The 25,215-nt window shown below is 62.3% G+C and overlaps 6 protein-coding genes across 21 annotated transcripts in view; 5 read left to right on the forward strand and 1 right to left on the reverse strand.

Annotated features, from left to right (window-relative positions):
• The window catches only part of ATP6V0A1 (ATPase H+ transporting V0 subunit a1), a 26,299-nt gene extending 17,326 nt beyond the window's left edge, over positions 1-8,973 (forward strand). For 4 of the 14 annotated variants that reach the window (XM_030508337.1, XM_030508342.2, XM_030508335.1 and 1 more), the window contains 5 exons: positions 564-671; positions 1,290-1,307; positions 2,873-2,990; positions 3,405-3,576; positions 7,867-8,973. In XM_030508337.1, coding sequence (XP_030364197.1) covers positions 564-671; positions 1,290-1,307; positions 2,873-2,990; positions 3,405-3,576; positions 7,867-7,960 — 510 coding nt within the window. In that variant the 3' untranslated portion in view covers positions 7,961-8,973. Of the gene's footprint in view, positions 1-563; positions 672-1,289; positions 1,308-2,872; positions 2,991-3,404; positions 3,577-5,891; positions 6,396-7,866 lie in introns of those variants that run through there. The other 10 variants (XM_030508343.1, XM_030508336.2, XM_030508341.1 and 7 more) reach the window with 5 other exon arrangements.
• Positions 8,974-9,631: 658 nt separating this feature from the next.
• Positions 9,632-13,078, forward strand: NAGLU (N-acetyl-alpha-glucosaminidase). Its single transcript, XM_030508344.1, has 6 exons — positions 9,632-10,075; positions 10,215-10,362; positions 10,455-10,601; positions 10,790-10,875; positions 11,069-11,325; positions 11,498-13,078. Exons 1-6 carry the CDS (start codon positions 9,669-9,671, stop codon positions 12,700-12,702), a joined length of 2,250 nt encoding a protein of 749 aa, XP_030364204.1. The 5' UTR covers positions 9,632-9,668; the 3' UTR covers positions 12,703-13,078.
• A 321-nt stretch (positions 13,079-13,399) lies between these two features.
• On the forward strand, positions 13,400-14,984 carry HSD17B1 (hydroxysteroid 17-beta dehydrogenase 1). Its single transcript, XM_030508348.1, is given in 6 exon segments — positions 13,400-13,626; positions 13,629-13,823; positions 14,021-14,200; positions 14,278-14,371; positions 14,459-14,642; positions 14,715-14,984. Coding segments are annotated over 6 exon segments (1,002 nt in total). The 5' UTR covers positions 13,400-13,442; the 3' UTR covers positions 14,880-14,984.
• Positions 14,985-15,113: 129 nt separating this feature from the next.
• Positions 15,114-22,490, forward strand: COASY (Coenzyme A synthase). Its single transcript, XM_030508349.1, has 15 exons — positions 15,114-15,846; positions 16,172-16,386; positions 16,681-16,812; positions 16,996-17,185; positions 17,601-17,665; positions 17,761-17,845; positions 18,118-18,215; positions 18,306-18,452; positions 18,662-19,389; positions 19,511-19,600; positions 19,891-19,997; positions 20,179-20,278; positions 20,511-20,610; positions 20,883-21,084; positions 21,186-22,490. The coding sequence occupies exons 1-9, from the start codon at positions 15,231-15,233 to the stop codon at positions 18,716-18,718; spliced, it is 1,605 nt and encodes a 534-aa protein (XP_030364209.1). The 5' UTR covers positions 15,114-15,230; the 3' UTR covers positions 18,719-19,389; positions 19,511-19,600; positions 19,891-19,997; positions 20,179-20,278; positions 20,511-20,610; positions 20,883-21,084; positions 21,186-22,490.
• MLX (MAX dimerization protein MLX) lies at positions 19,050-22,490 on the forward strand. 2 transcript variants are annotated; one of them, XM_030508352.1, is made up of 8 exons: positions 19,052-19,140; positions 19,353-19,389; positions 19,511-19,600; positions 19,891-19,997; positions 20,179-20,278; positions 20,511-20,610; positions 20,883-21,084; positions 21,186-22,490. In XM_030508352.1, exons 1-8 carry the CDS (start codon positions 19,096-19,098, stop codon positions 21,240-21,242), a joined length of 738 nt encoding a protein of 245 aa, XP_030364212.1. In that variant the 5' UTR covers positions 19,052-19,095; the 3' UTR covers positions 21,243-22,490. The 2 variants fall into 2 exon arrangements, with proteins under 2 accessions (XP_030364213.1, XP_030364212.1); XM_030508353.1 differs by lacking the exon at positions 19,511-19,600 and having other exon boundaries at positions 19,050-19,140.
• On the reverse strand, positions 22,478-24,982 carry PSMC3IP (PSMC3 interacting protein). 2 transcript variants are annotated; one of them, XM_030508354.1, is made up of 8 exons: positions 24,880-24,982; positions 24,670-24,779; positions 24,507-24,596; positions 24,331-24,442; positions 24,108-24,253; positions 23,372-23,425; positions 23,017-23,076; positions 22,478-22,923 (listed from the first exon to the last, which is right to left on the reverse strand). In XM_030508354.1, exons 1-8 carry the CDS (start codon positions 24,911-24,913, stop codon positions 22,864-22,866), a joined length of 666 nt encoding a protein of 221 aa, XP_030364214.1. In that variant the 5' UTR covers positions 24,914-24,982; the 3' UTR covers positions 22,478-22,863. The 2 variants fall into 2 exon arrangements, with proteins under 2 accessions (XP_030364214.1, XP_030364215.1); XM_030508355.1 differs by lacking the exon at positions 24,507-24,596 and having other exon boundaries at positions 22,482-22,923; positions 24,880-24,963.
• Positions 24,983-25,215: the final 233 nt, after the last annotated feature.

Genomic DNA, 25,215 nt, shown 5'->3' on the forward strand with positions numbered 1-25,215 from the left:
AGTGTTGGTACAGCCGAGGTCAGATGTGGAATGTCAGAGCAAATGTCTAAAAAAGGAACTGCTTGCACAACGCAGAGTTTCCAAGTAAGGGAAAGTCTGAATTTCCCAGGAGTGCTGTTAGTTCGCCTGGCGCTGGTGGGGAGCAAGGGTGTGTGTTTGTGTCAGTCTCTTTTGCTTTGACTTGCCACGATGTGACTGTTCCATTTACAAGAGCCGTGCTGTGTGAGTGCCTGTCCCCCAGCTGCTGGGCAGAACGTTGGTCTGTTGCACGTCGGTGCCAGCAAATGTCTTCTTGAGAGATGTGCCTTTTCCTTGGGGTTGCAATGACTTTGTAGAAATGTATGCAGTACTCACTCAGACAGACTTCTTTTCCCCAGCCCTAGCAGGAATCAGCATCTTTCCCATCCAAGCTGGGAAGTAGAATTGTCCAGCTGGTTTAACCTTCATACTTAATGTTTTGTTTCCTTCTGTGAGCTGCTGCTGCACGTGGACGCATAAGAAACACACGCTCTTGCAGTAAACCACAAACAACACTTTGCCCTTTCTCTTTCTGCACGTGTTAGGGAACACACAACTTCGGTGGGATCCGGGTGGGCAATGGCCCGACTGAGGAGGATGCTGAGATCATTCAACATGACCAGTTATCTACCCACTCCGAGGAGGGGGAGGAGGTAAGCACCACCCTCTCGCAGGGCAATGTTCCCAGTAGCAGAATGTGCTAGCTTTTTGACTGCATTTCCTGATTTCCAAGCTGTTTAAATAGCAACACTCTCAGTGAAGTGTTTTCATAGCAGTTTTCATACAGACTAGCTCTTGGTTGTTCCCAGGACTCCAGAAAAAGCAGTATAATCTGCATATAAAGAGAAATGGGGCTCTGTTTGTCCTCATTAGAAAGAACCATCATCTATGGGGCTGCACAGTGGGAGCAGCAGGGTACTCCTGGGTGGCACATGCAGCCTCTGCTCTGGCTGAAGAGCAGTGCTGGTGCCTGCTGCTCCAGGGTCAGCAAAGCCCTAGGGCTGTCTTTCTGGAGCAGTGGAGTCTTGGTTCTGTTCATTTTGATGGTTGAGGATAATATGAATTGCTTTGCCTTACCTCTGATAGAGCAGGAGTTGATCTCATGTAGTTTGGGTGTATTCTGATGCCTCTTAACAGCTCCTCAGCAGTATCTTGCCTCTGTCGTGCATGTGATGTGTTACTGCTTTACTGTGTTTAGGAGGGAATTATTGAATGTGTTCGTGATGAATGTGATCGAGACACTGCACTAAATGCAAACTTATGTTTTCAAGCCTACAGAGGATGAGGTGGTAAGACTACAAGCCAGCTTTGCCTTCATGTGTATCTGGACCATTTCCCATTGGTGTAAAACACGTGCCGAGTTAAACATGTCACAACATCTTGTTTTCCAAAAGATCTGGCTACTTCCATGTTACCGGCCGTTCTGAATTCCTCATACATACATGCCCATTGACAGACCTTTAATGACTTCACCTCCACAGCTTGTTTGTCTCTTGCAGATCTTCCTTAGCTTACCCAGAAAGCTGGAAGTCTGAAGCTGAACAGTTTTTGCTGTTAAACTTCTGCAGAAGTCTCATTTGCCTTATGTTGTGTCTCTGGTCACTCTGCGCTGCAACAAGCTCTTTAGAGCTATCTTTGCCCAAACTCTGTGCCATTTTAAGGATAATCCAGGTTGTTGCCAGTCAGCAAATACAGCAAAACCAGTCCAGCTTCATACAGTTCATCAGCAGAAGTAACCAGTAAAAGAGCTGTAAAAGGGAAGCTCTGTTGTGAGAAACTGCTCATTCATGAACACTTGTAGCAAGTAGGAGTGTTAAAGAAACAGGGGGGTTAGGAATGCTCGTGCAGGGTTGATCGTAGGCTTCTGCACTGTCAGGTAACCAGTTCTATTACAAAACCTATAAATGCCATGAAATGAGAGCAGCTTCCCAGCAGTGGTGCTGCTGTACATTGTGCTGAAGGTGGTTCTGCCTAGAGCTCTGCCACACACAGGGGCATCTGGAACTGGGGGGGCACAGACACTGTTCCTTGGGGCAGGCTTCAGTGAAGACCTTTGCAGTTCACATTCTGTGGAGAAAGAATTAGGCTTTTGACGTCTGATTTCACTTCATTGTTTGCCATGGTTCTTGTCCTGGATACACTAGGGGAGAAAGAAGAGTATAAATAGCTTTCTGTGCGTGCTTAGAGCATTAGTCACTGGATGTATTTAAAACATCGTGTTCACTTAACTTAAATAAGAGCAGTTTCTGAAGCATGGATTAAATCCAAAAGGCAGGGAATGCTTTTTCCCAAGCTGCAGAATAAGAAACTGTCTCACATGGCAGACTTCCTTATAAGTTCCTGTATTATTTCAGAAAACTACCAAGACCCAGAGGCTTGGCCAGGGAGTGGAGGCAGATGTGACTCTTTCACAGTTGCTTTATGCATTATCTTTGCTTTCCAAAGGGCACGTTTGTATCTTCAGAATGCTCTTGTCCTGTAGCAAAGGTACATAGGCAGCAGTATCAGCTTGGAATACTGTCTCCTTTTATGTAGCAGTACATATAATTTACTGGTGCATTCATGTGAACACAACCTTGCTGCTGAACAGTCTTTTCCTGGCAAAGCCCACGGCTCCATTTGAAATACCTTGCTTTGATATGCAAGAATGTGAAAACAATAACGCTGAGGCTGCAGCAATGAACCATCATTCTGCCAAGAGCAGACAAGAGAGTTCAGTTTTCCTTTCTAACACCTCCGTGCTGAACCAGGAGAAGACAGTGTCAGTGTGTAAGCTCAAACACCACGTCCCGGGTCGCAGCCCCGGCGGCGTGCTGGGGCTCAGCTCTCCCCATCGCCCGTGTTCTCTCTGCAGTTTGACTTTGGGGACACCGTGGTGTACCAGGCCATCCACACCATCGAGTACTGCCTGGGGTGCATTTCAAACACTGCATCCTACCTGAGGCTCTGGGCTCTCAGCTTAGCCCATGCACGTGAGTATTCCTTGTGGAACTGAGCTTTGGATCACCCTGGGCAGGCGGGAGGTGGAAGGTGGGAATGCAGGGAGCCTCTCGGAGCTCAACTCAAGCATTGCTGGAGGAGGACAGAGCTGTGTATGCACTAGCTGGGAGGAATGGAGTCTGAACACCAGTGTCTGCTTGCACAGTGCTCTGCTAAGAGGGAGGGATGGAGTTGAAAGCACTGATAAAGGCTCTGCCCTGCACCGTGTGTGCCAGTTGGAGGCAATGTCCTGACATACCTGGCTGCAAGAGCTGTTGTCCCTCTTGTTCCCCACCTCGCTGCAGGAGGAGTTTGCTTCACTTGAGATTTTGCTTTAAGTGAATGGGAACAACCCTCCACTCACCGAACACTCTGAAGTGAACCCTCTTCTCCCCCTTCTCCCGCAGAGCTCTCGGAGGTGCTCTGGACCATGGTGATCCACATTGGCCTCAGTGTGAGGAGCCTGGGTGGAGGCTTGGGCCTCTTCTTCATCTTTGCTGCTTTCGCTACCCTGACAGTGGCGATTCTGCTGGTCATGGAGGGGCTGTCTGCTTTCCTCCATGCTCTTCGCTTGCACTGGTGAGTTACTGGGACAGCAGGAGCTTCAAAGCTCTTCGGGCAGGAAAACTGATGGCACCTGAGCTATGCAGAGGTGCCATCTTCTAGGAAATTGTATTGACACAGGAAACTAAGGCTGTAAAATTGGGCTGTAAAAATACTGAGCCGAGATCAGCAATGTTCAGCAGTGCTGGAGTACACAAACCCGTCTGAACACCCGAATGTCCTGCAGCAGATGTGCTCTGGCAGCAGGAAGTCTCTAACAAGGGCAGAGATTTCAGTCTCGTTTCTAGTGATGCACCACTGCCCTGATGGCATGTGTGACCATTGCTTAGAAATGATGGAGAGTAACTGGACTCTGCTTAAAAAGTAGAGGAAGGCTTTGTGAGCAGTGGGGTGGGAGGGTTGTGCTGGATGGATGAGCGTGCTTGTGGCTTTCAGTAGGGCTTTCTTGTTCTGTCTTCTGGTGCCAGTGTTTGCTTTCTTTAGTGTGCAGTAGCTACTGACTGCACTTTCCTTCATCTTTGTTAATCTTTGCCATACCTTGCACTGAACAGGGGCAGCTTTGCCTCTGCCCTTTGGCGTGCTGGGGAATGGCAGCTATTTCTTGCTGGCCTTGCTTATTGGCAGACGCTTTTGTGGCCCCTTTCCCATGCTGCTGAAGCTCCTGTTTATGCACCCAGCCAGTAAACAAGAAGGAATTACTCATGGAGTGCTCATCACTTTCTCTGCACTCAAGTATGGAAAGTACTCAAGAGCTTGCTCTAATCCCCACTTGAGAGCGCTCATTGTTCCCCTTCAGCTTCCCTGGTCCGGGCACTGGGTGGGATCACAGGAGCAATGTGGGGATGGGCTCTGCTGGCCAAGGGGTCGGAGAGGACGCCTGTGCCTCTGTGCAGCTCAGGCGCTGCCCTCTCTGAAGTTATCTTCTTGTGAGCTAAGTCAGGAGAACAAAGCGAAGTCCCACGAAGTTCCCAAGGAATGTTCTGCCTTGCTTAAATGGGAAGCAGAGGTTGTGAGCAGTGTTTGAGCGCGGCTCTGTGAGTGGCTGTGCCAGGAAAGGAAACAGCCCTTCTGCCCTTTTCCTGCTGCTGGGGAGGGAAAGCTCTGTCCTGTCGCCCTCCCTGATGGGGGGGTCCCTGCAGCGTCCCCTGTGGTGTCGCCATCTTGTGCCATGGGAGCCGGGGGCTGCTGGAAATGGCTGCTGGGCGCTGCTCCTGCCTTTCCTGGCACCCAGCCTGGGAATCCTCCCGGCCGGCACTCGGAGCTCGCTGCTCACTGCCTGCTCTTGGTCATCCCTGTCCCGTGTCACTGTGCTGAGCCACTGCATCGGTGCCACAGGAGCTCTGCGAGCCCTGCGCCGCGCTCCCGCTGCAGCAGCCCGGAGGAGCAGAGAGCAGGCAGGGTTCTGATGCATGGGGGGGGGGTTTGACCTGCAGTTCCTTGTGAATCAGCTGGTTTCCAGTGTTGCTTCTCCGGGCTGCGGCGCTGCACGGCTCTGAATGGCTTTTCTTGGCAGGCTCAGTGTTTTCCTCGTTACTCAGAGGGATGGGCTAAGATGATAATGCATGTTCTGGAGATACCTGTTGATAACAACAGACTCCCTCATGGGTACCACTCACAGAGCACCTGGGCCAAGTGTGAACTGGAGGTCACAGCTCAGCCTCTCACATTGCCAGGCCACCTCCAAAGGGGGATAAAAACCTGCCTGGAAGCGCCCAGGGGAAGATGCACATCCCTGAAATGGCACAGAGAGAAACCCGGCTGAGCCCCAGCAGCACATGGCTCGCTGCTGCGGTGCAGAGCAGCGCAGGGCACCCCTGAGGAGCTGCAGAGCTGCAGCTTTCAACGAAGAAATCGTGTTTTCCCTAAACATGTTTAGGAAGCTTTAATACACATTCTCTAAGAGAAAACCTGCCGAGCTTCGGGCCTGGAAAGCAGGTTAAGGCAGTGTTTCAGACTGAAGCAACCTGCTGGAATGACCTGGGGTTTGCTGGGATTTCACAGTGGGGAGGGAGGCACCTGCAGTCGTTCAAAGAACACGCTGTTAACATTCCTTTTTGCTCCTGAACATGAAATGGGGATGTTCCCTGTTTAGGAATGGGGGGGCACACGACAAATACAGCTGTGCTGGGAGGAGCAGGTCAGCTTTGCTGGCAGTGGGAGCAGGGTCCCCTGTCAGGAATTCTGGAGGTGTGGGTGGTTCTTCCTGGAAACCAGGAGGAATTCAGCCTGTGCGGTGGGAAAACAGCACAGCGTGTTCCATGTGCTCTGCCCGTCAGTCCCGAATGAGGGAGACGTGCGCCGCGCTCTCCCAGCGCACATTCCTTCCGCAGGCTGGGCTGTGCTGGCGCGGAGGAAGCGCTCCGGGGGCTGTGCCAGGATCCAGGCGTGCGGAGCAGGGTCTGGAGGAGCTGCCTGAGCCGTGCCCCGCGTCGGGCTTCACCTCCCCTCTCTGACCCATCCCTGCTCTGAGTATCCGACCTTTCTGTTTGCTCTTCAGTAACGTGGCTTGACATGAATGTCTGGATTAAAGTGACCTTTTTAAAGCCAGTCAGCTCCTCTGCTGCGAGCAAACAGAGATTTTGAATCCAGTTACAAACTTCTTTAGGACAAAGGAGGGTTTACCTCACGGGTTGATGCAGGAATAGTCTCAGTGGTTCTGTTCTCCTGTGGAAAGCAGTGTTTTAGGCACAGTTTTGAGCCTGATTTGGAACCAGAAGCTGTTTTCCCTAGAGTATGTCCCATGACCAACCCGCAGCTAGAAAGAATGGGTAGTGGCAGGCATAATACAAAGCAAATCAGGTTAATTCAGAGCAGTGAGGAGTGGGGTTTATATCACTCTGTAGGAGAGAGGTTGGTGCTGAATGAGCCCCATGATGTAGGGGGGTCAGTTCCAGAGGCTGGAGCAGACAAACCACGTTGTTACGGTGCCAGCTGCCCACTGAATTCTTCCCCAGAGCCTGATCACTGGTGGGAGACGCACAGTGCAAAGTTTAGCCCTAGAGCTGGTGCAGTGACAGGCAGTGATCCTGGAAACAGCCGGGTCGCACTGGAAAAGGACCCTGGATTCTGGGTGTTCCCGTAGACACTTCCAGAAGGAACACACAGAATGTTTGAGCCATGGTAATGTGGTTAAATAAACCTTTTCACTCGTTCCTCAGCCTTGAGCAGCCTCTCCTCGAGCTCCAGGCACCCAGTTGTAACCCAGCGTGGCCCAAGGGTGCGGGGCCAGCTGGAGCGGTTCATCACCAGGGTTAAGGTTTCCCTGGCAGCGGCTCTGTGTGACTCACAGACCCAGCCCTCTGCCTCCAATTTCCCTTTGCTTACAGAATAGTTCCTTAGTCACAGGATACTCATGGAGATTATCAGGGTTCCTGCAAACTGGAGCGTGTTGGCAAGGAGCCCTTCCTCCCACACGGAAAATCCTGCTCATCCTAGGGATTCCTCTGCACGGAGCTCTGCGGATCTGCACGAACAGACATGAGCACGAAGCTCCTTTTCTGAACCTTTCTTTCCTGAGCCCTGCTGGGAAATCACTTCTTGCTGGCTGAAATACCGGAGTTTGCTCATTCCTGACTGGGCAAAGCCTGATCCAAGGCTGCTTTTCTGAGTATAACTGCACGTTGTGCGTGGTGCTCATGGCTCTGCACTTGCTGCCACCTGATTCCTGCAGAGACTGGGGGGTTTCGGTGCCTCACGCAATGGGAAGTGTGTCTCACGAGGCTCCTGAAACACGGAGCTTGTTTGTGTGTGACTCAGGGGATGACTGGGTTCCCTTTCCCTGTTTGGCTCGTGCTGCCCGTCGGGCAGTTCTCTGGAGCGCTGCTTTCTCTAAGCAGAGCTTATTGGGGGAAGCAGGGAAACGGGGCCGAGTTAATGTTCAGCGGGAGGCGACAGGCACAGCTCTGCCTCTGCAGCAGTCATGTGGGCAGAAACCAAACATCCTGAAGTAAATAAGCAGAAGTAGCTGGTGGGGAAGGCTGAGCGCAGCATCACGCGACCGAGGCTTGCTCGAGCTAGTGATGAGGAAACGCTCTGTGCTCCCCGGGGGCGCTGGGGCAGGGAGCTCAGCCCCGTTCTGTTGCCCTTTTCTTGCTTGTGGGGGTAGGATCAAGGTACCTGCAGAGTACTGCTCCGCTACAGAAACATGCAACAGGAACGTGGGGTTTGTGCTACATTCTTAATACGAGGTTTTGTCTTTAATTTTTGTATAGTCAATAATCACACTTCTATGGAGTTGGTGCTAGTTGCTAACCCGTAGCACAGAGCTGCCTTTCTCATGAAGCCTCACTCTTCCTTCCCTTGCAGGATCGAGTTCCAGAACAAGTTCTACACTGGCACTGGATTCAAGTTTCTCCCTTTCTCCTTTGATACCATCCGCGAGGGGAGGTTTGACGATTAAGTGTCCCCCCTCTCCTCAGGCAGTGTTCCTCGTGGCCAGCCCTGTCCCGTGTGTCCCAGTTGCATGTAACCCTCCCATAGCGAACATAACTTATTGCAGCACCCGAGAGCTTTGCCTCCGGGGTAGCGAGTGACACTGGATCAAAGAAACTCTTATCCCTTAAGTTTACCACTGCAGAGAGCAAGTGCATGAGGTGTGTGAGCCCGAGCGTGTCCTCGTGGCGTGGATCAGGGCAAGGACACGGATGCAGCCGCGGCTCAGGGGCCACACAGCACACGGAGAAAGGGCTGAACAACCTCAGCCTGCACAAAGCTGCTCGGGAAGAGGAAGTTTGACGTGTGGGTCCCGTGTCTCTGCCTCTGAGCAACCAAACTGGGAGCAGGGGGCAGCCTCGGGGCTCCCACATGTGCTGTGTTTCCATCTGTGTCTCATGCTGTGCGGGGATTTGGCCCTTTGAGGTACTGGTGATGTGTTGTCATTGTGCTGGGGGGCTGAGGAGCCCCTTAGGGTACAACAGAGGCTGAGTCTTGCCAGAACAGCCCCATGGTGATGGACTCTCGCTGCTATTTCCCCCCAGTAGCTGTTGCTTTTTCTCTTGTGCAAGTTGTGAGTAATTCCTCACCCTCCTCACGTGGATGTAGCTGTAGGAGCAGTGGTGTGTGTGTGTGTTAGTGCTGTAACTGTCGTGTTTACCTGTCACAGTGCATCTGAAGTACTTGTGTGTGCCCAGATTAGAACAGTTCTGAGAATCATTGTAACCTGCAATGGAGGAGGAAAGGCCACGCAGTGCGGGCTGGTGAAGTGATGAGAAATGGGGGGGGTGTGAGCAGGGGGGCCCTTGTGCTGCACGGGGGCAGCCGCTGCGTGTGTCCAGCTGCACGTTCACAAGGGTGTTTGCACAACCAGAGCCGGAATGGGGCCGTGTCTGCGGGTGCAGCGGTGACCCTGGTCCTGCTGCCCGCGGCCGTGCACTGCTCGCAGTCACTGTGTACATTAAACCAACTGCACAACAACCGGCCTGGCCTCTCTCCTGCTTCCCTGCGCTCGCCAAGGGGGCTCCTGCTGCCTCTCGATGGCAGAACTGGGTTGTGAAAGGAGCCCGGTGTGACGGGTCCTGCACCCCCCGATGGGACCGATCCCGCGCTGGTGCCGGTGCCAGCTGTGTCCAGGGGCCGCGCTCCCCTCTGCCCCGTTCCCGGCTCTTGCACCACTCCCGGGTGCAATCACCGGGTTTCTCCCGTTTCCATCCCTCCTCTTGGCCGCCTTCACGGCTCCGGGGCCGCGGGGGCTGCCCGGCCTCGTCCTTCCCCTCTGCACCAAAGGCGTCCTGGGCCGTGCCCACGGAGCCGCCCTGGAGCTGCGGGAGCCGGGGCTGCCCCCGCCCCGCGGCACCGGCTGCGGCCCCGGAGCCCGGCGGGGTCCCGCTCCCGGTCTCGCAGCGCCCCCTTCAGGCCGCAGCGGGTCTCGGTCGATGCTCGGAGCCGGGCACCGCCGCTGTCCCGGGGCTCGGAGGCGGCTCCGGGACCGCGGGTGGAAAACGCGATACGGAACCAGCCCGGAGCCACCGGTGCCGGGGGGGCCCCGCTGCCCCCGGCAGGAGCCCCGCTCCCTGCCCGCTGCCTCCCCGCGTCCGCCCCGCTCCGGCGGCACCCGCTGGTCCCAGCCCCGCCCCGGCCCCGCCTCCGGCGCTGGGGCAGGAGGAGCGGCGATGGCGGCGCGGCGGGCCCCGGCGCTGGGGCCGCTGCTGCTGCTGCTACTGCCCCCGGTGCTGCTGCCGCCGGTGCGGGCGGGCGCGGGGGACGCGCGGCAGGAGCAGGCGGTGCAGGCGCTGGCGCGGCGGCTGCTGGGCCCGCGCGCCGCCGCCGTGGCGCTGTCGGTGGACGCGGCGCTGGCAGAGGACGGGACCGGCACCGACACCTACTGGCTGCGCTCCCCGCCCGGCGCCGCCGTGGCTGTGGCCGTGACGGGCTCCAGCGGGGTGGCGGCGGCCGCCGGCCTCTATCGGTACCTGCGCGACTTCTGCGGCTGCCACGTCTCGTGGTCCGGGGCGCAGCTCCGCCTGCCCGACCCGCTCCCGCGGCTGCGGGCCGAGATCCGCGCCGCCGCCCCCGGCAGGTAACGGGGCCGCGGGGCCCAGCGCGGCGGGGCCGGGCGCTGCTCACGCCTCGTTACCCTGGGACAAGGCACCCCTTACGTAACGGGAACGGGGCTGGGAACAGAGGGGCCCATCTGCAGCCTCCCGCCCGCTCCCCAGGTACCGGTACTACCAGAACGTCTGCACCCAGAGCTACTCCTTCGCATGGTGGGACTGGGCGCGCTGGGAGCGCGAGATCGACTGGATGGCGCTCAGCGGCATCAACCTGGCGCTGGCCTTCGTGGGGCAGGAGGCGACCTGGCAGCGGGTTGAGTATTGGGGCTGGGAAGGGCTGTGGGGCAGCCATGGGGCAGCCATGGGGCTGCCATGGGGCTGGCTGAGCCTCCGCTGCCTGCACAGGTTTACCGCTCGCTGGGCCTGAACCAGACGGACATCGACGAGTACTTCACGGGGCCGGCGTTCCTGGCCTGGAACCGCATGGGGAACCTCCATGGATGGGCAGGGCCGCTGCCGCCTGCCTGGCACCTCAAACAGCGCTACCTGCAGGTACCGGCGGCACCGCGGCTGCCCGGGGCGGCCCCACGCGAGCCGCTGCCCTGGTCCTGCACACCCAGACCTTGGAGTGTTGGGGCCACTATCCCCTTCCCCAAGCTCCGGCAGCACCCCGAGGCCCCTCGTGAGGAGGTTGGGGCTCCTCTGCCCCTGCTCCCTCCTTCCCTCCTTCTCTCTCCCAGTACCGGATCGTGGAGAGGATGCGCTCGCTGGGGATGCTCACGGTGCTGCCGGCCTTCGCCGGCTACGTGCCCCAGGGGGTTCTGCGGTAGGTGCAGCCCCACGTGCTCACAGACCCCGCGGGGCACGTCAGCTCCAGTGCCAGCTCCATCCCGTGGGATGCACAGGGCGCTCCCGGGGCCAACACAGCTCCTGGCCCTCGTGCCCGTGCTGGCTTCCCAATGAGGCTGCCACGGGGTGCTCTTGTCCGGCTCCTGATCCCTTCTCTGCCCTCGGCACAGGGTTTTCCCACGTGTGAATGCCACTCGCCTCGGGGGCTGGAGCCACTTTGACTGCACCTACTCGTGTACGTACCTGCTGGATCCGCAGGACCCCATGTTCCAGGTGATCGGGACCCTCTTCCTGAAGGAGCTGATCAAGGAGTTTGGCACAGACCACATCTACAGTGCCGACACCTTCAACGAGATGACCCCCCTCTCCTCTGACCCTGCTTATCTCTCGAGGGTCAGCAACGCCGTCTTCAGGTCGATGACGGGAGGTGGGTCAGCGTGTGGTGGGGCTCGAGGTGGGGGCAGCGGGAGGGTGGCTGTGGGCCCCACATGTGCTCGGCAGACCCGCTGGTGCCAGACCCTCGACGCCGCTCTGAGAGGTCGGTCGGTGGCCCTGCGGGTCCTGCCTGGAGGGGATCTCACCCTGCACCTTGTCCGCAGCCGACCCCAAGGCGCTGTGGCTGATGCAGGGCTGGCTCTTCCAGCACCAGCCCGAGTTCTGGCAGCCGGCGCAGGCGCGGGCGCTGCTGCGCGGCGTGCCCCTCGGCAGGATGATCGTTCTTGACCTCTTTGCCGAGTCCAAGCCCGTCTACCAGTGGACAGAGTCCTTCTACGGGCAGCCCTTCATCTGGTGCATGCTGCACAGCTTCGGGGGCAACCACGGCCTCTTCGGCACCGTGGAGGCCATCAACCACGGCCCCTTCGCGGCCCGACGCTTCCCAAACTCCACCATGGTGGGCACCGGCGTGGTGCCCGAGGGCATCGAGCAGAACGACATGGTGTACGAGCTGATGAACGAGCTGGGCTGGCGCCACGAGCCCCTCGACCTCCCGCGCTGGGTGACCCGTTATGCCGAGCGCCGCTACGGTGCCCCGAACGCCGCCACAGCCGGCGCCTGGCGGCTGCTGCTCCGCAGCGTCTACAACTGCACCGGCGTCTGCGTGAACCACAACCGCAGCCCGCTGGTGCGCCGCCCGTCCCTGCACATGGACACGGAGCTGTGGTACAACGCCAGCGACGTGTACGAGGCCTGGCGCCTGCTGCTGAGGGCCAGCGCGGAGCTGGGCTCCAGCACCACCTTCCGCTACGACCTGGTGGACGTGACGCGCCAGGCGGCGCAGCAGCTCGTGAGCGGCTTCTACCAGAGCATCCGCAGCGCCTTCCAGAGCCACGCGCTGCCCGAGCTGCTGACGGCCGGCGGCGTCCTCCTCTACGACCTGCTGCCGGAGCTCGACAGCCTCCTCTGCAGCCACAGCCTCTTCCTGCTGGGCCGCTGGCTGGAGAGTGCCCGCGCCGTGGCCACCAGCGACCGGGAGGCCGAGCAGTACGAGCTGAACGCCCGGAACCAGCTGACGCTGTGGGGACCCAGCGGGAACATCCTGGACTACGCCAACAAGCAGCTGGGGGGGCTGGTGCTGGACTACTATAGCGTGCGCTGGAGCCTCTTTGTGTCCATGCTGGTGGAGAGCCTCAACTCGAGCAGCCCCTTCCACCAGGACCAGTTCAACCAGGCTGCCTTCCAGGTGGAGAGAGGCTTCGTCTACAACAAGAAGCGGTACCCAGCCGTGCCGGCCGGGGACACGCTGGAGATCGCCCGGAAGATGTTCCTCAAGTACTACCCCAGCGCCCGCGCTGGGACACTGTGACTTTGGGCAGCACCCCCCGTGTCCTCCCTCCCCAGCCAGCCTGGAGCCCCCGCTTCCTGCGCATGAGGGGCTGGCAGCAGGATGAGGGGCAGGCTCTGCCCCAGGGACCCCCCCTGCGCCGTGCTCTGTGCTCAGCCATGAGCAGCAGCAGCGGGTGCAGCAGCCCCAGGGGAAGGGGGGAACCAGCCTCACCCCCAGTGTGGGCTTTGTGCTCCCTGCTCCATGGACCCCAGTGCCTGCGGGGACCCCCCCTCACTTTGTGCCTTTTGTATTGAAAGAGACTTTGAGGAGGTTTCTGTTGGGCCGCGCTCCCCGGGACAGGGATTCCGAGGCCTTTCCCCGCCTGAGGAGCAATTAAAGTCCCGGCTGCCGAGTGCTTTGTTCCTCCCATGTGTGTCCATCCCCTCTCCCCAGTGCGGAACTTGGGCAAAACAGGCGGCAGAGGAGCGGGGTCAGCGCTGAGCGCTGCCGGCTGGGGAGCCTGGCACGGCACAGCACGGCACAGCACGGCACAGCCAGTGCCAACCCTGCGGCTGCGGCTCCCATCGTGCCCCCCCGGCCGCCTCCTGCGGGGGGTCCTGGCTCTATCGCTGCAGCTGCACCAGCATCAAGGCGCAGGGAGGTGGGTGGAGGGGCCTTGAGATAAGGCGTCAGACACAACACTGGGGCATGGGGCGGGGGGAACCCCCCCCTCCAGCCCTCTTAAACGGCGCGGCCGCCTCGGCCGGCACCGCGGGCCCATGGAGAGAACCACGGTGCTGATCACGGGCTGCTCCTCAGGCATCGGCCTGGGTCTGGCCACCCGCCTGGCGACCGATGGCGGCTTCAAAGGTAAAGGGGTGACGCTGCACCAGGGAGGGGGGAGCACGGGGGGCTCCGAGGCAGGGCCAGGGGCAGCCGGTGCCCGGGGTGGGCTGTGGCCAGCACCGATGGCACTGGGGCCGTGTTCTCTCCCGCAGTGTACGCCACCATGCGCGACCCGGCCAAGGGCGAGCGGCTGCTGCAGCGCCTCGGGGGCCGCTGCCCCGACACACTGGAGGTGCTGCAGCTCGATGTGACCGACCCACGGTCACTGGCAGCCGCCGCGCACCGGGTGCAGGGGCAGGCGCTGGATGTGCTGGGTACGGCTCTTCCCGGTGCTCCTCAGGGGGGCGGCGGGACCCTCCCTGGGGCTTGTGCCAAATGATGGGAGGTGCCGGCGGTCCTGGGGCTGGGATGTAGGAGCTGGGCTTGGGGGTACCAAGGGCTTCTGGCACCTTGAGGGTGCAGGGAGCGTGAGGGGTCTGCAGTGCGGGCTCACTAGCGCTGTGCCCAGCAGTCTGCAACGCTGGGGTGGGACTGATGGGCCCCCTGGAGACCTGCTCCGACCAGGACATGAAGAACGTGTTTGATGTGAACCTCTTCGGGGCCATCCGCACCATCCAGGCGTTCCTGCCCGCCATGAAGCGCCGCAGGGCCGGGCGCATCATTGTCTCCAGCAGCATCGGGGGGCTGCAAGGTGGGACCTCCGGCACCCTGCGACCCAGGGAGCTGCGGGGAAGGGCTCCCGGTGCTCAGGCTGCGGCTCTGCCCCAGGGCTGCCCTTCAACTCCGTGTACTGCGCCAGCAAGTTTGCGGTGGAGGGGCTGTGCGAGAGCCTGGCCATCGTCCTGCGGCCCTTCAACATCCAGTGAGTGCCGCGGGGGCTGCGCTCCTGCCGCCAGGCACCGCGATGGGGGGGGCCATGGCAGCTCATGTGCTCAGCTCCCTCCCGCAGCCTGACGCTGGTGGAGTGCGGACCCGTCAACACGAGCTTCCTGAGCAACCTGCAGTGCCCGGACCCCGACGGCAGCGAGCTGCAGGGCCTGGACGCCGAGACACGAGGCCTCTACCGCCGGTACCTGCGGCACTGCCAAGGGCTCTTCCGCGACGGGGCCCAGGAGGTGGAGGAGGTCCTGCAGGTTGGACGGGGTGAGGGGCTCCGGGTGGGGTCGGTGTCATGGGGCCGTGGCTCTGACCCCTCTGCGGTTCAGGTGTTCCTGGAGGCCATGGGCAGCCCCTGCCCGCCCCTGCGCTGCGCCACCACCCAGCTCCTGGCGCCGCTCGCACGCCTCAGGCTGACCGACGGCTCCGCGTACGTCCAGGCCATGCACGACTTCGTGTTCGGCCGCGGCGAGGCCGGCGGGGACCAGCCCTGACCAGGACCCTGGAGGCAGCCGTTCTACGGTGCGCACCTCCGGACCCGGGGGCGGGGGGTCGGGGTCGGTCCCACCGTGTCACCAATAAAGCCCTTTGCAGCCGCAGGCTCCCGGCTCCGTCCCTGTCACCGAGCCCGGGGACTGGCGGGGGCTCAGCCCGGTCCCGTGCGGGGGGACGGCGTGACCGCGATGAGGGGCTCCGCGGGGCCGGGTCTGTGTGTCCCCTCCCTCGGCGGGCGGAGTCCGGCCCCGCCGCTCGCCTCGCACCGGTGCTCCCCCGCGAGAGGCGGTGCCCGGGGCGGTCCCGCGGCGCGTTCCGGGTCGCGGTTGTCGGCGGCTTCCGGCGGGGCGATGCCGCCGTTCGGGTCGGGGCTGCTGGTGCTGACGGCTCCGCTGGGCGCGCTGCCCCGGCGGGCGGCGGCGGCGCTGGCGGCGGCGGCGGGGCTGGTGGCGGGGCCGCTGTACGTGCACCTGCAGCCGGGGCTGCGCCTCGCCGCGGCCCCGCCGCCGAGCCCCGCGGCCCCGCCGCCCGCCGGCCCCGCGCTGCTGCGGGCTCTGGCCGCGCTGTACGCGGCGGCGGCGCGGCGCGGGATGGACCTGCGCGTCCTGCTGGGCCCCGGCCGCCGCCTGGCCCGGCCGCCCCGCGTCCTGCTGCTCCCCGCCAACGAGGCGCCGGGGCCGCCGGGGCCGGTGCAGCTCGGGCTGCAGAGCCTGGCCGCCGCCGCCTACGGCTGCCCCCCGAACCTGCCCGCGCTGCTGCTGGGGGACCCCGCGGGGGACCTCGATGGGGACCCGGAGGAGGACCCCGAGTGCGACCCCGATGCGGCGCTTCCCACCTTCTCCAGCGTGGCGGTCGGTGGCACCTTTGACCGCCTCCACGGTGCACACCGCCTCCTGCTCAGCACTTGCTGCCTCCTGGCCCGGGACCGGCTCCTGGCCGGGGTGGCCGACGGTGACCTGCTCCGCCGTGAGTCCCGGGGCGGCGGCACCGTGCTGGGACGGGGGCAGGCGGGGGCAGCGGCCCCGCTGCCGGTGTGGGGCCAGGGGGGCTGACCGGAGAGGGGCCAGAGCCCCGTGGTGCCTGGGCTTCAAACACCCGGGTGGTGCTGCCCGGGGCAGGGTGACAGTGGGGACACGGCATCACATCCATAGCAGCGACCGAGGCGTGAGGGGCTGCCTCCCAAAGTCACAGGCGGGTTTTGTCTCCATCTCCCGGTCCGATGCTTTCCATCAGCGCTCTGGGAGCTGCCTGGTGTTAGACACACGCTCCCTCGTTCTCTGCGCTCCCACAGACAAGGTCCTGATGGAGCTGATCGAACCGTACGAGCTGCGAGTGGCGAAGCTGCGCGAGTTCCTGGAGGACGTGAAGCCGTCGCTGCGCTATGACATCGTGCGGCTCCTCGACCCCTATGGCCCCACCATCACTGACCACGACCTGCAGTGCTTGGTGGTCAGCCAGGAGACCCGCCGGGGCGGGGAGGCCATCAACAAGCAGAGACTTGAGAAAGTAAATGTCCGTGGGGCTGCCCCTGCCCGCTGCTGGCTCTGGGCAGAGCGGGGCCCGGTGAGCACTGGTGACTGTTCATTGCCCCGGTGTGCCCCGGCCCAGGCTCGAGGGCAGGATGCCGGTGCACGTGTCTGGTGGCATCCTGTCCCATAGAGCTGCTTTCCCCTCAGCTGCTGCCTCGTGGGGACACTGTGGGCAGCCAGAGCCGTGTTTGTGCTGCTCCGTTGAGGCCTGGAGCCCCGTCCCCGCGGGGTGTCCCCGCTGCTGACAGCCCTCGGGGCTCTTCTCTCGCAGGGGCTCCCCGCGCTGGCTCTCCACGAGATCATGCTGATGCAGGACCCCGACCACAGTGAGAACGAGGAGGACAAGATCAGCTCCTCCAGCCTGCGGCACCGGCTGCTGGGGACGCTGCTGCGGCCCCCACGGGTGAGGGGGGTTCGGGGAGCTGCGGGGAACCATGTGCCCAGGAGGAGGGGGCAGCCTCGGGCCCCGCTGCAGGGGATGTGTTCTGGAGGACCCGCTGCCTGTGCTCTGCAGTGCCAGCATCTTCCTTCTCCAGCAAAGCCCGTGTCCTCCGCCTGCTGGCAGTGGGTTTCCTTCTCCCCATAGCAAGACCCTGCCTTGCCTTCGCGCCCGTACGTGATCGGCCTGACTGGAGGAACCGGGAGTGGGAAAACGTCCATCGCCAGGCTCCTGGGGCGCCTGGGAGCGTTCCTCATCGACGCCGACAAGCTGGGCCACGCTGTCTATGTCCCCGGGGGCCCTGCCTACAAGCAGGTGGTGGCGACCTTTGGAGCAGGTAGAGCCACTGGAAGCTGCTGGGAAGTGGAGTGTAGGGAAGGAATGTGCCATCATCCCAGGGAGCCGTCCTGGCCGGTGCTCCCTCCCTCCCATGGGTTCTGGGCACTGTAGCTCATTCAGTGATAGTTGGGCCTGAGCAGGACAAACCACTGCTTCCCCCAAGTCTTGCATGTCCCATGGCAGAGCTACCGCAGGCAGTGCAGGCAGCTGAGCCGGGCTGCTGCTTGTCTGGGAAAAGCTATTCCCTGTCTTTTCCTGGAGTGAGGTGAAGAGCTGCCAGGTCAGGTCCTGCAGCTCCTTTCTGGGTCCCTCTGAGAGCCCTGTGCTGAAATCCTGTCACTCTGCCCTGGGCTGGCCACGGGGAAGGGAGTTGGGTTCATTCCTCCCAAGCCTGTTCTGCTTCTGTCTTGCAGAAATCCTGCATGAAGATGGGACAATCAACAGGAAAGTCCTTGGGGCCAAAGTGTTTGGAAACCAGGTAGGAGCAGCACAGACGCAGTATTTAATCTCCATCCCTGACGTACGCGGAGCCAGTGCTCTCAGAGGTTTGGGGCAAGTCATGGTCCTTTCTAGGAGCGGCTGAAGAGTCTCACAGACATCGTGTGGCCCGAGATAGCCCGGATGGTGAAGGAGCAGATCAGGGAGGCAGAAGCTCAAGGTAACCGGGCACAGAGCAGGGAGTTGGGTGCATGGTCTTGTGCAGCACAGCAGGACAGAGCGCCCCGGGGAGCGGCTGCTTTGGGCAGCACCAGGAGTGTTCTCCATGCTCAGACCCTCGCTGCTGGGCAGCTCGCTGGAGGCTTTCACTAGCACATCTCTGAGCAAACTCCTGGCTCCGCTGGGCCAGGCTCCAGGACCTGCAGGAGCGTGGAGAGGAGCAGTCACGTTGCCTTGCGACTGCAGGTAGTGAGGAATGTCCTGGTCCCATAGGAAAGGCCGTGTGTGTGCTGGACGCTGCCGTGCTGCTGGAGGCTGGCTGGCAGGACATGGTCCATGAGGTGTGGACGGCCGTCATCCCAGAGGACGAGGTGGGAGATGCCCCTTGGCCTGTCGCTCGCTGCCGGGGCCGGTCCTTGGCGTCCCATCAGAGCGCCTGAGGGTGCCCCCGGTCCCGCCAGGCCGTGAGGCGCGTGGTGGCGCGGGACGGGCTGAGCGAGGAGGCAGCTCGCGGCCGGCTGCGGAGCCAGATGAGCAACAGGCAGCGCGTGGAGCAGGCTCAGGTTGTGCTGTGCACGCTCTGGGAGCCGGACATCACCCGCAAGCAGGTGAGCCCCGGGCTCAGGGCTGCTCTGCTGGGGAGACGGGCAATGAGGGGGGCTCAGCTGGGGTGTGCTGCTGCCTCTGGGCATGGCCATGAGGGACGGTTTGGGGTGTCAGTGCAGCCGGGGGGGACCCTCGTGCGCTGCCCGTGCCGGTGCCGCTGGCCGTGCCCCCGGCTTGCCCGCGGGCTCTGAGGCGGGTGTGTTGGTTGCAGGTGGAGAAGGCCTGGGAGCTCCTGCAGCAGCGCCTGGGCCATGACCGCAACCCGTGACCACCGTGCTCCTCCTGCCCGGCCCGTGGAGCCCGCACCGGAGGGTCCCGTCCTGGCACCGCCGGGGAGGAGCGCACCCCCCCTGCCCCATCTCGCCCCGCCGACGGCCCGGGGGGGCTCCTGCCGGCCCCTGGTGCAGGGACACGGCGGCGGCTCCTGGGGCTGAGCCCGCGCCCGTGCCCGGCCCTGTTCCACAGTAAAGAAAGAGGCTTCTCCCTCCGAGCGGTGCCCGCGCTGCGCCCGTCCCCGGGGGCCGGGGGGGGTACCGGGGCCGGGGGGGGTACCGGGGCGGGCGCCCCCTGGCGGTGCGGCGGAACGGGGCGGACTGCGTTTCCCGTTGTCCCTCGCGGCGGTCACATGAACGGGGCGGGCGGAAGATGGCGGAGCCGCCCGGCGCCGCGGCCGAGGACTCGTGGGGGAAGGTGGGAGCGGGGCCGGGGCCGGGGCCGGGCGGGGGTTCGGGGCCGGGGCGGCGGGGCCGGGGCGGGGCTGGGTTGGGGGCACCGGGCCGAGGGTAACGGGCCGGGTGAGCACGAGGGTCAGGGCCAAAGGTGACCGCGCACGGCCCGGGGCGGGAGGGGCGGGAGGTGCTCCCGCCCCGCTCACGTCTCTGCTCCCGCCGGCCCCGCACAAGGTGGACGCAGCGTACGGCGACAATGGCCTGGACTCGGGTACGTGCTCGGCCCCGGCCGCTCGTCCTGAGCGCGGCAGCGGCTGCCCGGGGGGGGGCCCGTCCCCTCATCCCTGCCTGTGCCCCCGCGTGTGTCACTCGCTGTGACCCTCCCCTTGCAGCGCTCTTCATGGAGAACGCCCGGAAAAGCAGCATCGTGTCCCGGGCCAACAGCATCGGCTCCACCAGCGCCTCCTCCGTCCCCAACACAGGTGGGGTTTGTCCTCCGTGCCCGCGGGTCTCTGCTCCCTGCGGTGCCCAGCACGGAGCGGGGGGGTCCAGCTCCCTCCCTGTGCCCAGACGAGGTGGGGGGGAAGCGCATCGGGGTATCTGGTTTCCAGCAGGGGGTCGGTCAGGTTTTGGTGCCTTCCTAAGGGAGCTGCAGGCTTCTTCCTCCTGCCCGGCTCCATGAGGGGCTGGCCGGGCCCCTTGGGGTGCCTGAGGTGGCTGGTGCAGCACCCAGCCCAGCTCCTTCACCCTCCCTTGGGCTCTCTCCACGCAGACGATGAGGACAGCGATTACCACCAGGAGTCCTACAAGGAGTCGTACAAGGACCGGCGCAGGCGGGCGCACACGCAGGCAGAACAGAAGAGGCGAGATGCCATCAAGGTAACCGAGAGCCTGCGGCGCCCTCCTGCTCTCAGCACCTTCCCCTTGGCTTTCCTGCTGGATCAACCCTGGCTGGATCAGGCTCTGGCTGCCTGTGTGCTGGGGTTTGGCACCTTGTGAAGCAACCAGTTTCACACTGCTCAACTCCGAACGCATGTGCTGTGCCTCTGCTTCCCCACAGAAAGGCTACGATGACCTGCAGGCCATCGTTCCCACCTGCGAGCAGCAGGATTTCTCCATAGGCTCCCAGAAGCTGAGCAAGGCCATTGTTCTCCAGAAAAGTGAGTCTTGAGGGTGGGCAGAGGGAAGGGGGTGCCATGAACTCCCAAAACACCTCGCTAGAGCTGTGCAGCTTGGGGGTTCAGCACACTGGGACCTCCTGGTGTGATAGTGCTCTGGGGGAGCCCGGTGTTGGTCACCTCCACCCACCTCCTAGGAGGACTGGGGCAGGGGGAGCTTCTGTGGGGCTCTCGGGTGCATTCTCATATCCTCACTCCGTGTTTTCACGCTCAGCCATTGACTACATCCAGTTCCTGCACAAGGAAAAGAAGAAGCAAGAGGAGGAAGTTTCTACCCTCAGGAAAGACGTGATGGCCTTGAAGATCATGAAAGCGTAAGGGAAGAGCTGTCGGGTGCTGCCCTTCTCTTCCTGCCCCAGCCTTGCCAGGCTCTGTGCCTGCAGCCCCAAACCCCTCCCGCCTGCTGCTGCCGCGGCTTCTCCTCCAGCGTCCCTTAGTGCGGGTGTCCTGGGCCAGTGGTGGGGTTCAGTGTGAAGGTGACCCCGAGTTCCTGGCGCCAGGAGCGGCTGCAGCTTCCCAGCGTTGGTTTCCTGCAGGGTCTCATTCCTCCCATCCCTGCTGCTGACCACGGGGCGCTTCGTTTCAGGAACTACGAGCAGATTGTGAAAGCTCATCAGGACAACCCGAACGAGGGGAAGAACCAGGTCTCCGACGAGGTGAAGTTCAATGTGTTCCAAGGCATTATGGATTCCCTGTTCCAGTCCTTTAACGCCTCCATCTCGGTGACAAGTTTCCAGGAGCTCTCGGCATGTGTCTTCAGCTGGATTGAGGAGCACTGCAAGCCCCAGGTGAGTGCTGGAGGGGCTGTGCCTGTCCCTGCGGGTGCCAGCCCTGCGGCTGTTCCTCCACTGGAAGAACTGACCCTGTCTCGTGTCTCGCCCTGCCCCAGATGCTGCAGGACATCGTGATCGGGGTCCTGCACCAGCTCAAGAGTCAGCTCTATTGACCTCCTGCAGCGCCCTGGCCCCGGAGCTGCCACCTCCCGCCCAGGGGCCGCGGTGATGGGCGCCAGCAGGAGCTGGGCCAGCCCCTCCGGCTGCTTTTAAAGCTTCTCTGGATTATTTATTGTATTAACTACAAACCCAACCCGAGCACAGTTGAGATCACCAAATAGTTGTAGGGACTTAGCAAAAGGGGGGTAAGTTAAGTGTGGATGGAGCCGAGGTGCCCCCCCTGTATCTGCCCCCAGGTTCCCAGCTCAGGCAGTTGTGGGGTTTGCCTGGGCCACCAGTGCAGCAGCTCTGGCCCCTCAGGCCTCTGCCACAACCCCTCTGCTCCCAGGGACGGGGAAATGAGACAAGAACATGTGAAAAGCTGTTGGTTTCTGTTAAAGAGGCTTCTCCCCTTCTCGGGGCTTTCTCGTGCCCCCTCTGAAGCAGCCGCTATGGGGCAGGGGTTGTATGTTGTGGAGTTGCATCTGGCTTCTTTCTGGCTTCGCGTTTTGATGTGGCCACACTCAGCAGGAAAGCAGGTGAGTAGCTGGAGGCAGTCGCTCACTGCTGCTCCTTCCATCCCCACACCACAACCAGCCTGCGTTTGGTTTGATGAATCCGTGCAAACACCCTGAAGCGTTCCCAGCGTCACTTTGCAGCCACACTCTGACACTCTCGAACCTGCCCCACGCTGCTGCTGTCAGGGGGGTCGTGGCTCTGGCCACACAAAGGCCTCGTGTGGAGGAGCTGCTGGTGGTTGGTCACCCCCTGGGGGCTCCTCCGGTGGGGTCTGTGCTCTGTGACCATGTTTTGCTCCCACTCCAGGCTGGTGGGTGTTGATTTCACGCTGGGTGTCCATGGGGTGATGCTCGGCTCCATGGTTTCAATGCATGGGAATGTTTCAGTTACAGCTTCTACCCCAGGCAGTGGTGGAGAATGGGGGTCGGGGGGTGATTTTGATACAGAATCACTCTTCAACCCCTGCCTTTGGGGCAGTGCACCCCAAGGGCAGCCCCCAGGTCAAGCCCTGCAGTGCTGCTCATCACCCCGAGCACAGGGGCAGCCCCCGCTGCTGGGTGTGGAAGCAAACTCGGGGTGCACAGGTTGGGGCTCGGGGGCTGGACATGGGGCATGGACAGAACCCCTGGATTTGCTCCTGCTGCAGGAGGAGGACGTGGAGTTTCACAGACCTCACCTGTGAAATCACCTATTTTTTCTATTGTGAAAAGTAATTAAGTAAATTTTGCTGAATGTTTTAATGATTCTTCTGGTTTTATTTCTGTTGCTGAGTGCTGGAGCCTTCCCCTGACGCTGCTCAGGGTCCCCCCATCCCAGCTCTTTGCCTTCCACACCCCTGCCTGACACCCTCTGAACAGAGAGAGGCCACCACGACCTGAACCCAAATGCTGGTGTTTAATGGAGCCTGTGCTCGTGTATTGGGGCTGAAATACATGTGGAGCTCTGCAGCCACCAGCTCCTTCACCCCCCCGAGACACCCCTGGAGCGCCAGGGCCCTGCTGCAAAGCACTTTGAACCACAACACCTGTAAATGTGCAGGATAAGCCCAAACCCTGCAAAGAGAGGACAAAAACCAACCCAAGAGCTGAGTTCCAGCAGCGAAGGCTCCTCAGTGCCTCACACAGCGGCTGGCAGCACGACGTTGTGCTCCTCGTCTGTCTCTATCCCCACCTCCTCCTGCAGGAGCACAGTGGGGCTCAGCACCGTGGGGCTCAGCGCCACGGAGCTCAACACAGCACCGGCCCCACAGAGCCCAGACTTGGGACTTACAAAGAATTGCTTCTTGCTTTTGGGGTACCCCTCCAGGATGGCATCCAGCAGCTCGGTCGCCTGCAGGGACAGGGGTGTCCTGAGCCAGTGCAGAGGGTGACAGGGGCTGGGTGTTCCCAAGGGCAGGCAGAGCTCTGCAGGGACCCTGTCCTCAGGCTCTGCAGCACCCAGGGGAGCACCGGGGTACCCCAACCCCAAGCACAGCACTGTCTGCTCCACAGCTACAGCCTGTGGTCTCCTCCCTCAGCACTGCAGCGGGGGGAAAGGGGCTCAGCTCAAGCAGGGGCTGCTCCCCCCCTCCCTGCCAGGGCACCCACAGCACCCAGTGTCACCTACTGGGTGGCACAACCATTACCATTCGCTTCCTGCGCCGCCACTCTCTGCAGTACAGCTTCTGCTCACTGCAGACCTGTGGGCAGCAAGACAGAAGTGAGACCCACTGCCAAGGCCACCACTAACCCCTGGCACTGAGGCCTCAGCTACACGGTGTGTGAGCACCCCCAGGGCTGGTGACTCCAGGACTGCCCTGGGCAGCCTGTTCCAATGCCTGAGCACCCTTTGGGGAAGGAATTGTTCCTCATCTCTATCTAAACCTCCCCTGGTGCAGCTTGAGGCCGTTTCCTCTTGTCCCATCCCTTGGGAGCAGAGACCAGCCCCCTCCTGGCTCCAGCCTCCTGTCAGGCAGTTGCAGAGAGCGATAAGTTCCCCCTGAGCCTTCTCTTCTCCAGACTAAACCCCCCAGGTCCCTCAGCCGTTCCCCATCACACTTGTGCTCCAGGCCCTGCACCAGCTCCGGTGCCCTTCTCTGGCCCCGCTCCAGCACCTCAATGTCTCTCTTGCAGTGAGGGGCCCAGAACTGACACAGGATTCAAGGTGCAGCCTCACCAGTGCCCAGTGCAGGGGCACAGTCACTGCCCTGGCCCTGCTGACTGCGCTATTACTGATAGAGGCCAGGATGCCGCTGGCTTCTTGGCTGCCTGGGCAAGATGAAGCGACCAAGTGGCAGGTGACTGCATGAAGCAAAGGTGTGTGAGGAAGGGCTGAAGGTGCCCCGAGGGTCTGGAGTATGCTCAGCCCTGGCAGCTCTTCACCTTCTCCTTTTCTTCCGGAGTGACGTGGTTCGTGGCCGACCTCATCCTCTCCAGTTTCTCCGTGTAACTCTCACAGTCCTTCTTCAGCTCCTCGATCTCTTTGGCCATCTCGGAGGTTGTCATGGAGCTGCTCAGGTCCCTCAGCTCTGGAAGGGAGGCACCGCTCAGCCCGCGCCCCCGAGCTCCTCCCGGCACCGGGGAAGGGCCGCCCGGGCGCACTCACCCGCCTCCATCTGCCGGCAGCTCTGCTGCAGCGCCTGCACCTCGCCGGCGAGCACGGCGATCTGCCCGTCCAGGCCGCGGAGCTCGGCATCGCTGGCGGCCGGGAGCTGCTCCTGCGGGGAGGCGGCGGCTCAGCGGGGCGGGGGCGCGGGGGCAGCGCCCGGCGCCGGGGCTCACCTGGTCGGCGAAGTAGATCTTCTGCTTCCCGTAGGTCTTCTCCCGGACGCGGCCCTGCTGCGCCAGCTGCTCCAGCGCCTTCACCACGGCCTGCGGGGCCCCGCGCCGTCAGCCGGGCCCTGCGCCCGGCCCGGCCCTGCCCGCGCTCCCCGGCCCCGCTCACCGCCTTGCCCAGCCCGTGCTCCCGCTGCAGGTTGCTGAAGGCGTCCTGGGCGCTGTACGGCCGGTTCTGCTCCCGCAGGTACCGCAGCAGCACCGCGGCGGCGGCGCCTCCTGCGGGACACCGCGCCCGTCACCGCGGCCGCCGGGGCCCGGTCACCGCCCGGGGCCCGGTCACCGCCCGGCGCGCAGCCAGGCCCCGGCGCTCACTCACCGCCCGCCCCGGCGCCATCGCGGCCCTTGCTCATCGTCCCGCTCCGCTCGCCCCGCTCCGCTCCCGGCCGGGTCACGATGACGCACTTCCGCCACACCACCCAATCCCCGCCAAATAGCGACAGAAAGGCGGGCTCCGATTGGCGGGGAGGCGAAGCCACGCCCCCGACGAGGCGGGGCCGCAGCGCTCCGGTTCCACCCCGGGCGCTTCCCGCGCTCCCGCGGCGCTCGGACAGACACAGGCGGAGGCGGCGGGGCCCCGACGGGCGCGTTTCGTTCTTAGCGCACAAACGCGACCGCAACCGGGTTCTATGGCTTAGGAAAAGCAAGGGGGGGG

This window comes from Strigops habroptila, chromosome 19 (genome assembly GCF_004027225.2).
Source record: "Strigops habroptila isolate Jane chromosome 19, bStrHab1.2.pri, whole genome shotgun sequence".
NCBI classification, from domain to species: domain Eukaryota; kingdom Metazoa; phylum Chordata; class Aves; order Psittaciformes; family Psittacidae; genus Strigops; species Strigops habroptila.

Bases quoted from the DNA above. Each gene is read 5' to 3' on its own strand.
- MLX (XM_030508352.1), top strand. From the start codon at position 19,096: ATGGCGGAGCCGCCCGGCGCCGCGGCCGAGGACTCGTGGGGGAAG. The intron at 19,390-19,510 runs GTACGTGCTCGG...CTCCCCTTGCAG, and splicing joins CGACAATGGCCTGGACTCGG to CGCTCTTCATGGAGAACGCC. The intron at 19,998-20,178 runs GTAACCGAGAGC...GCTTCCCCACAG, and splicing joins AGAGGCGAGATGCCATCAAG to AAAGGCTACGATGACCTGCA.
- COASY (XM_030508349.1), top strand. From the start codon at position 15,231: ATGCCGCCGTTCGGGTCGGGGCTGCTGGTGCTGACGGCTCCGCTGGGC. The intron at 17,666-17,760 runs GTAGGAGCAGCA...GGTCCTTTCTAG, and splicing joins CCAAAGTGTTTGGAAACCAG to GAGCGGCTGAAGAGTCTCAC. The intron at 17,846-18,117 runs GTAACCGGGCAC...CTGGTCCCATAG, and splicing joins CAGGGAGGCAGAAGCTCAAG to GAAAGGCCGTGTGTGTGCTG.
- PSMC3IP (XM_030508354.1), bottom strand. From the start codon at position 24,913: ATGAGCAAGGGCCGCGATGGCGCCGGGGCGGGCG. The intron at 24,597-24,669 runs GTGAGCGGGGCC...GGGGCCCCGCAG, and splicing joins AGCACGGGCTGGGCAAGGCG to GCCGTGGTGAAGGCGCTGGA. The intron at 23,077-23,371 runs GTAATGGTTGTG...CTGTCCCTGCAG, and splicing joins GGCGGCGCAGGAAGCGAATG to GCGACCGAGCTGCTGGATGC.
- NAGLU (XM_030508344.1), top strand. From the start codon at position 9,669: ATGGCGGCGCGGCGGGCCCCGGCGCTGGGGCCGCTGCTGCTGCTGCTA. The intron at 10,602-10,789 runs GTACCGGCGGCA...TCTCTCTCCCAG, and splicing joins TCAAACAGCGCTACCTGCAG to TACCGGATCGTGGAGAGGAT. The intron at 11,326-11,497 runs GTGGGTCAGCGT...CCTTGTCCGCAG, and splicing joins CTTCAGGTCGATGACGGGAG to CCGACCCCAAGGCGCTGTGG.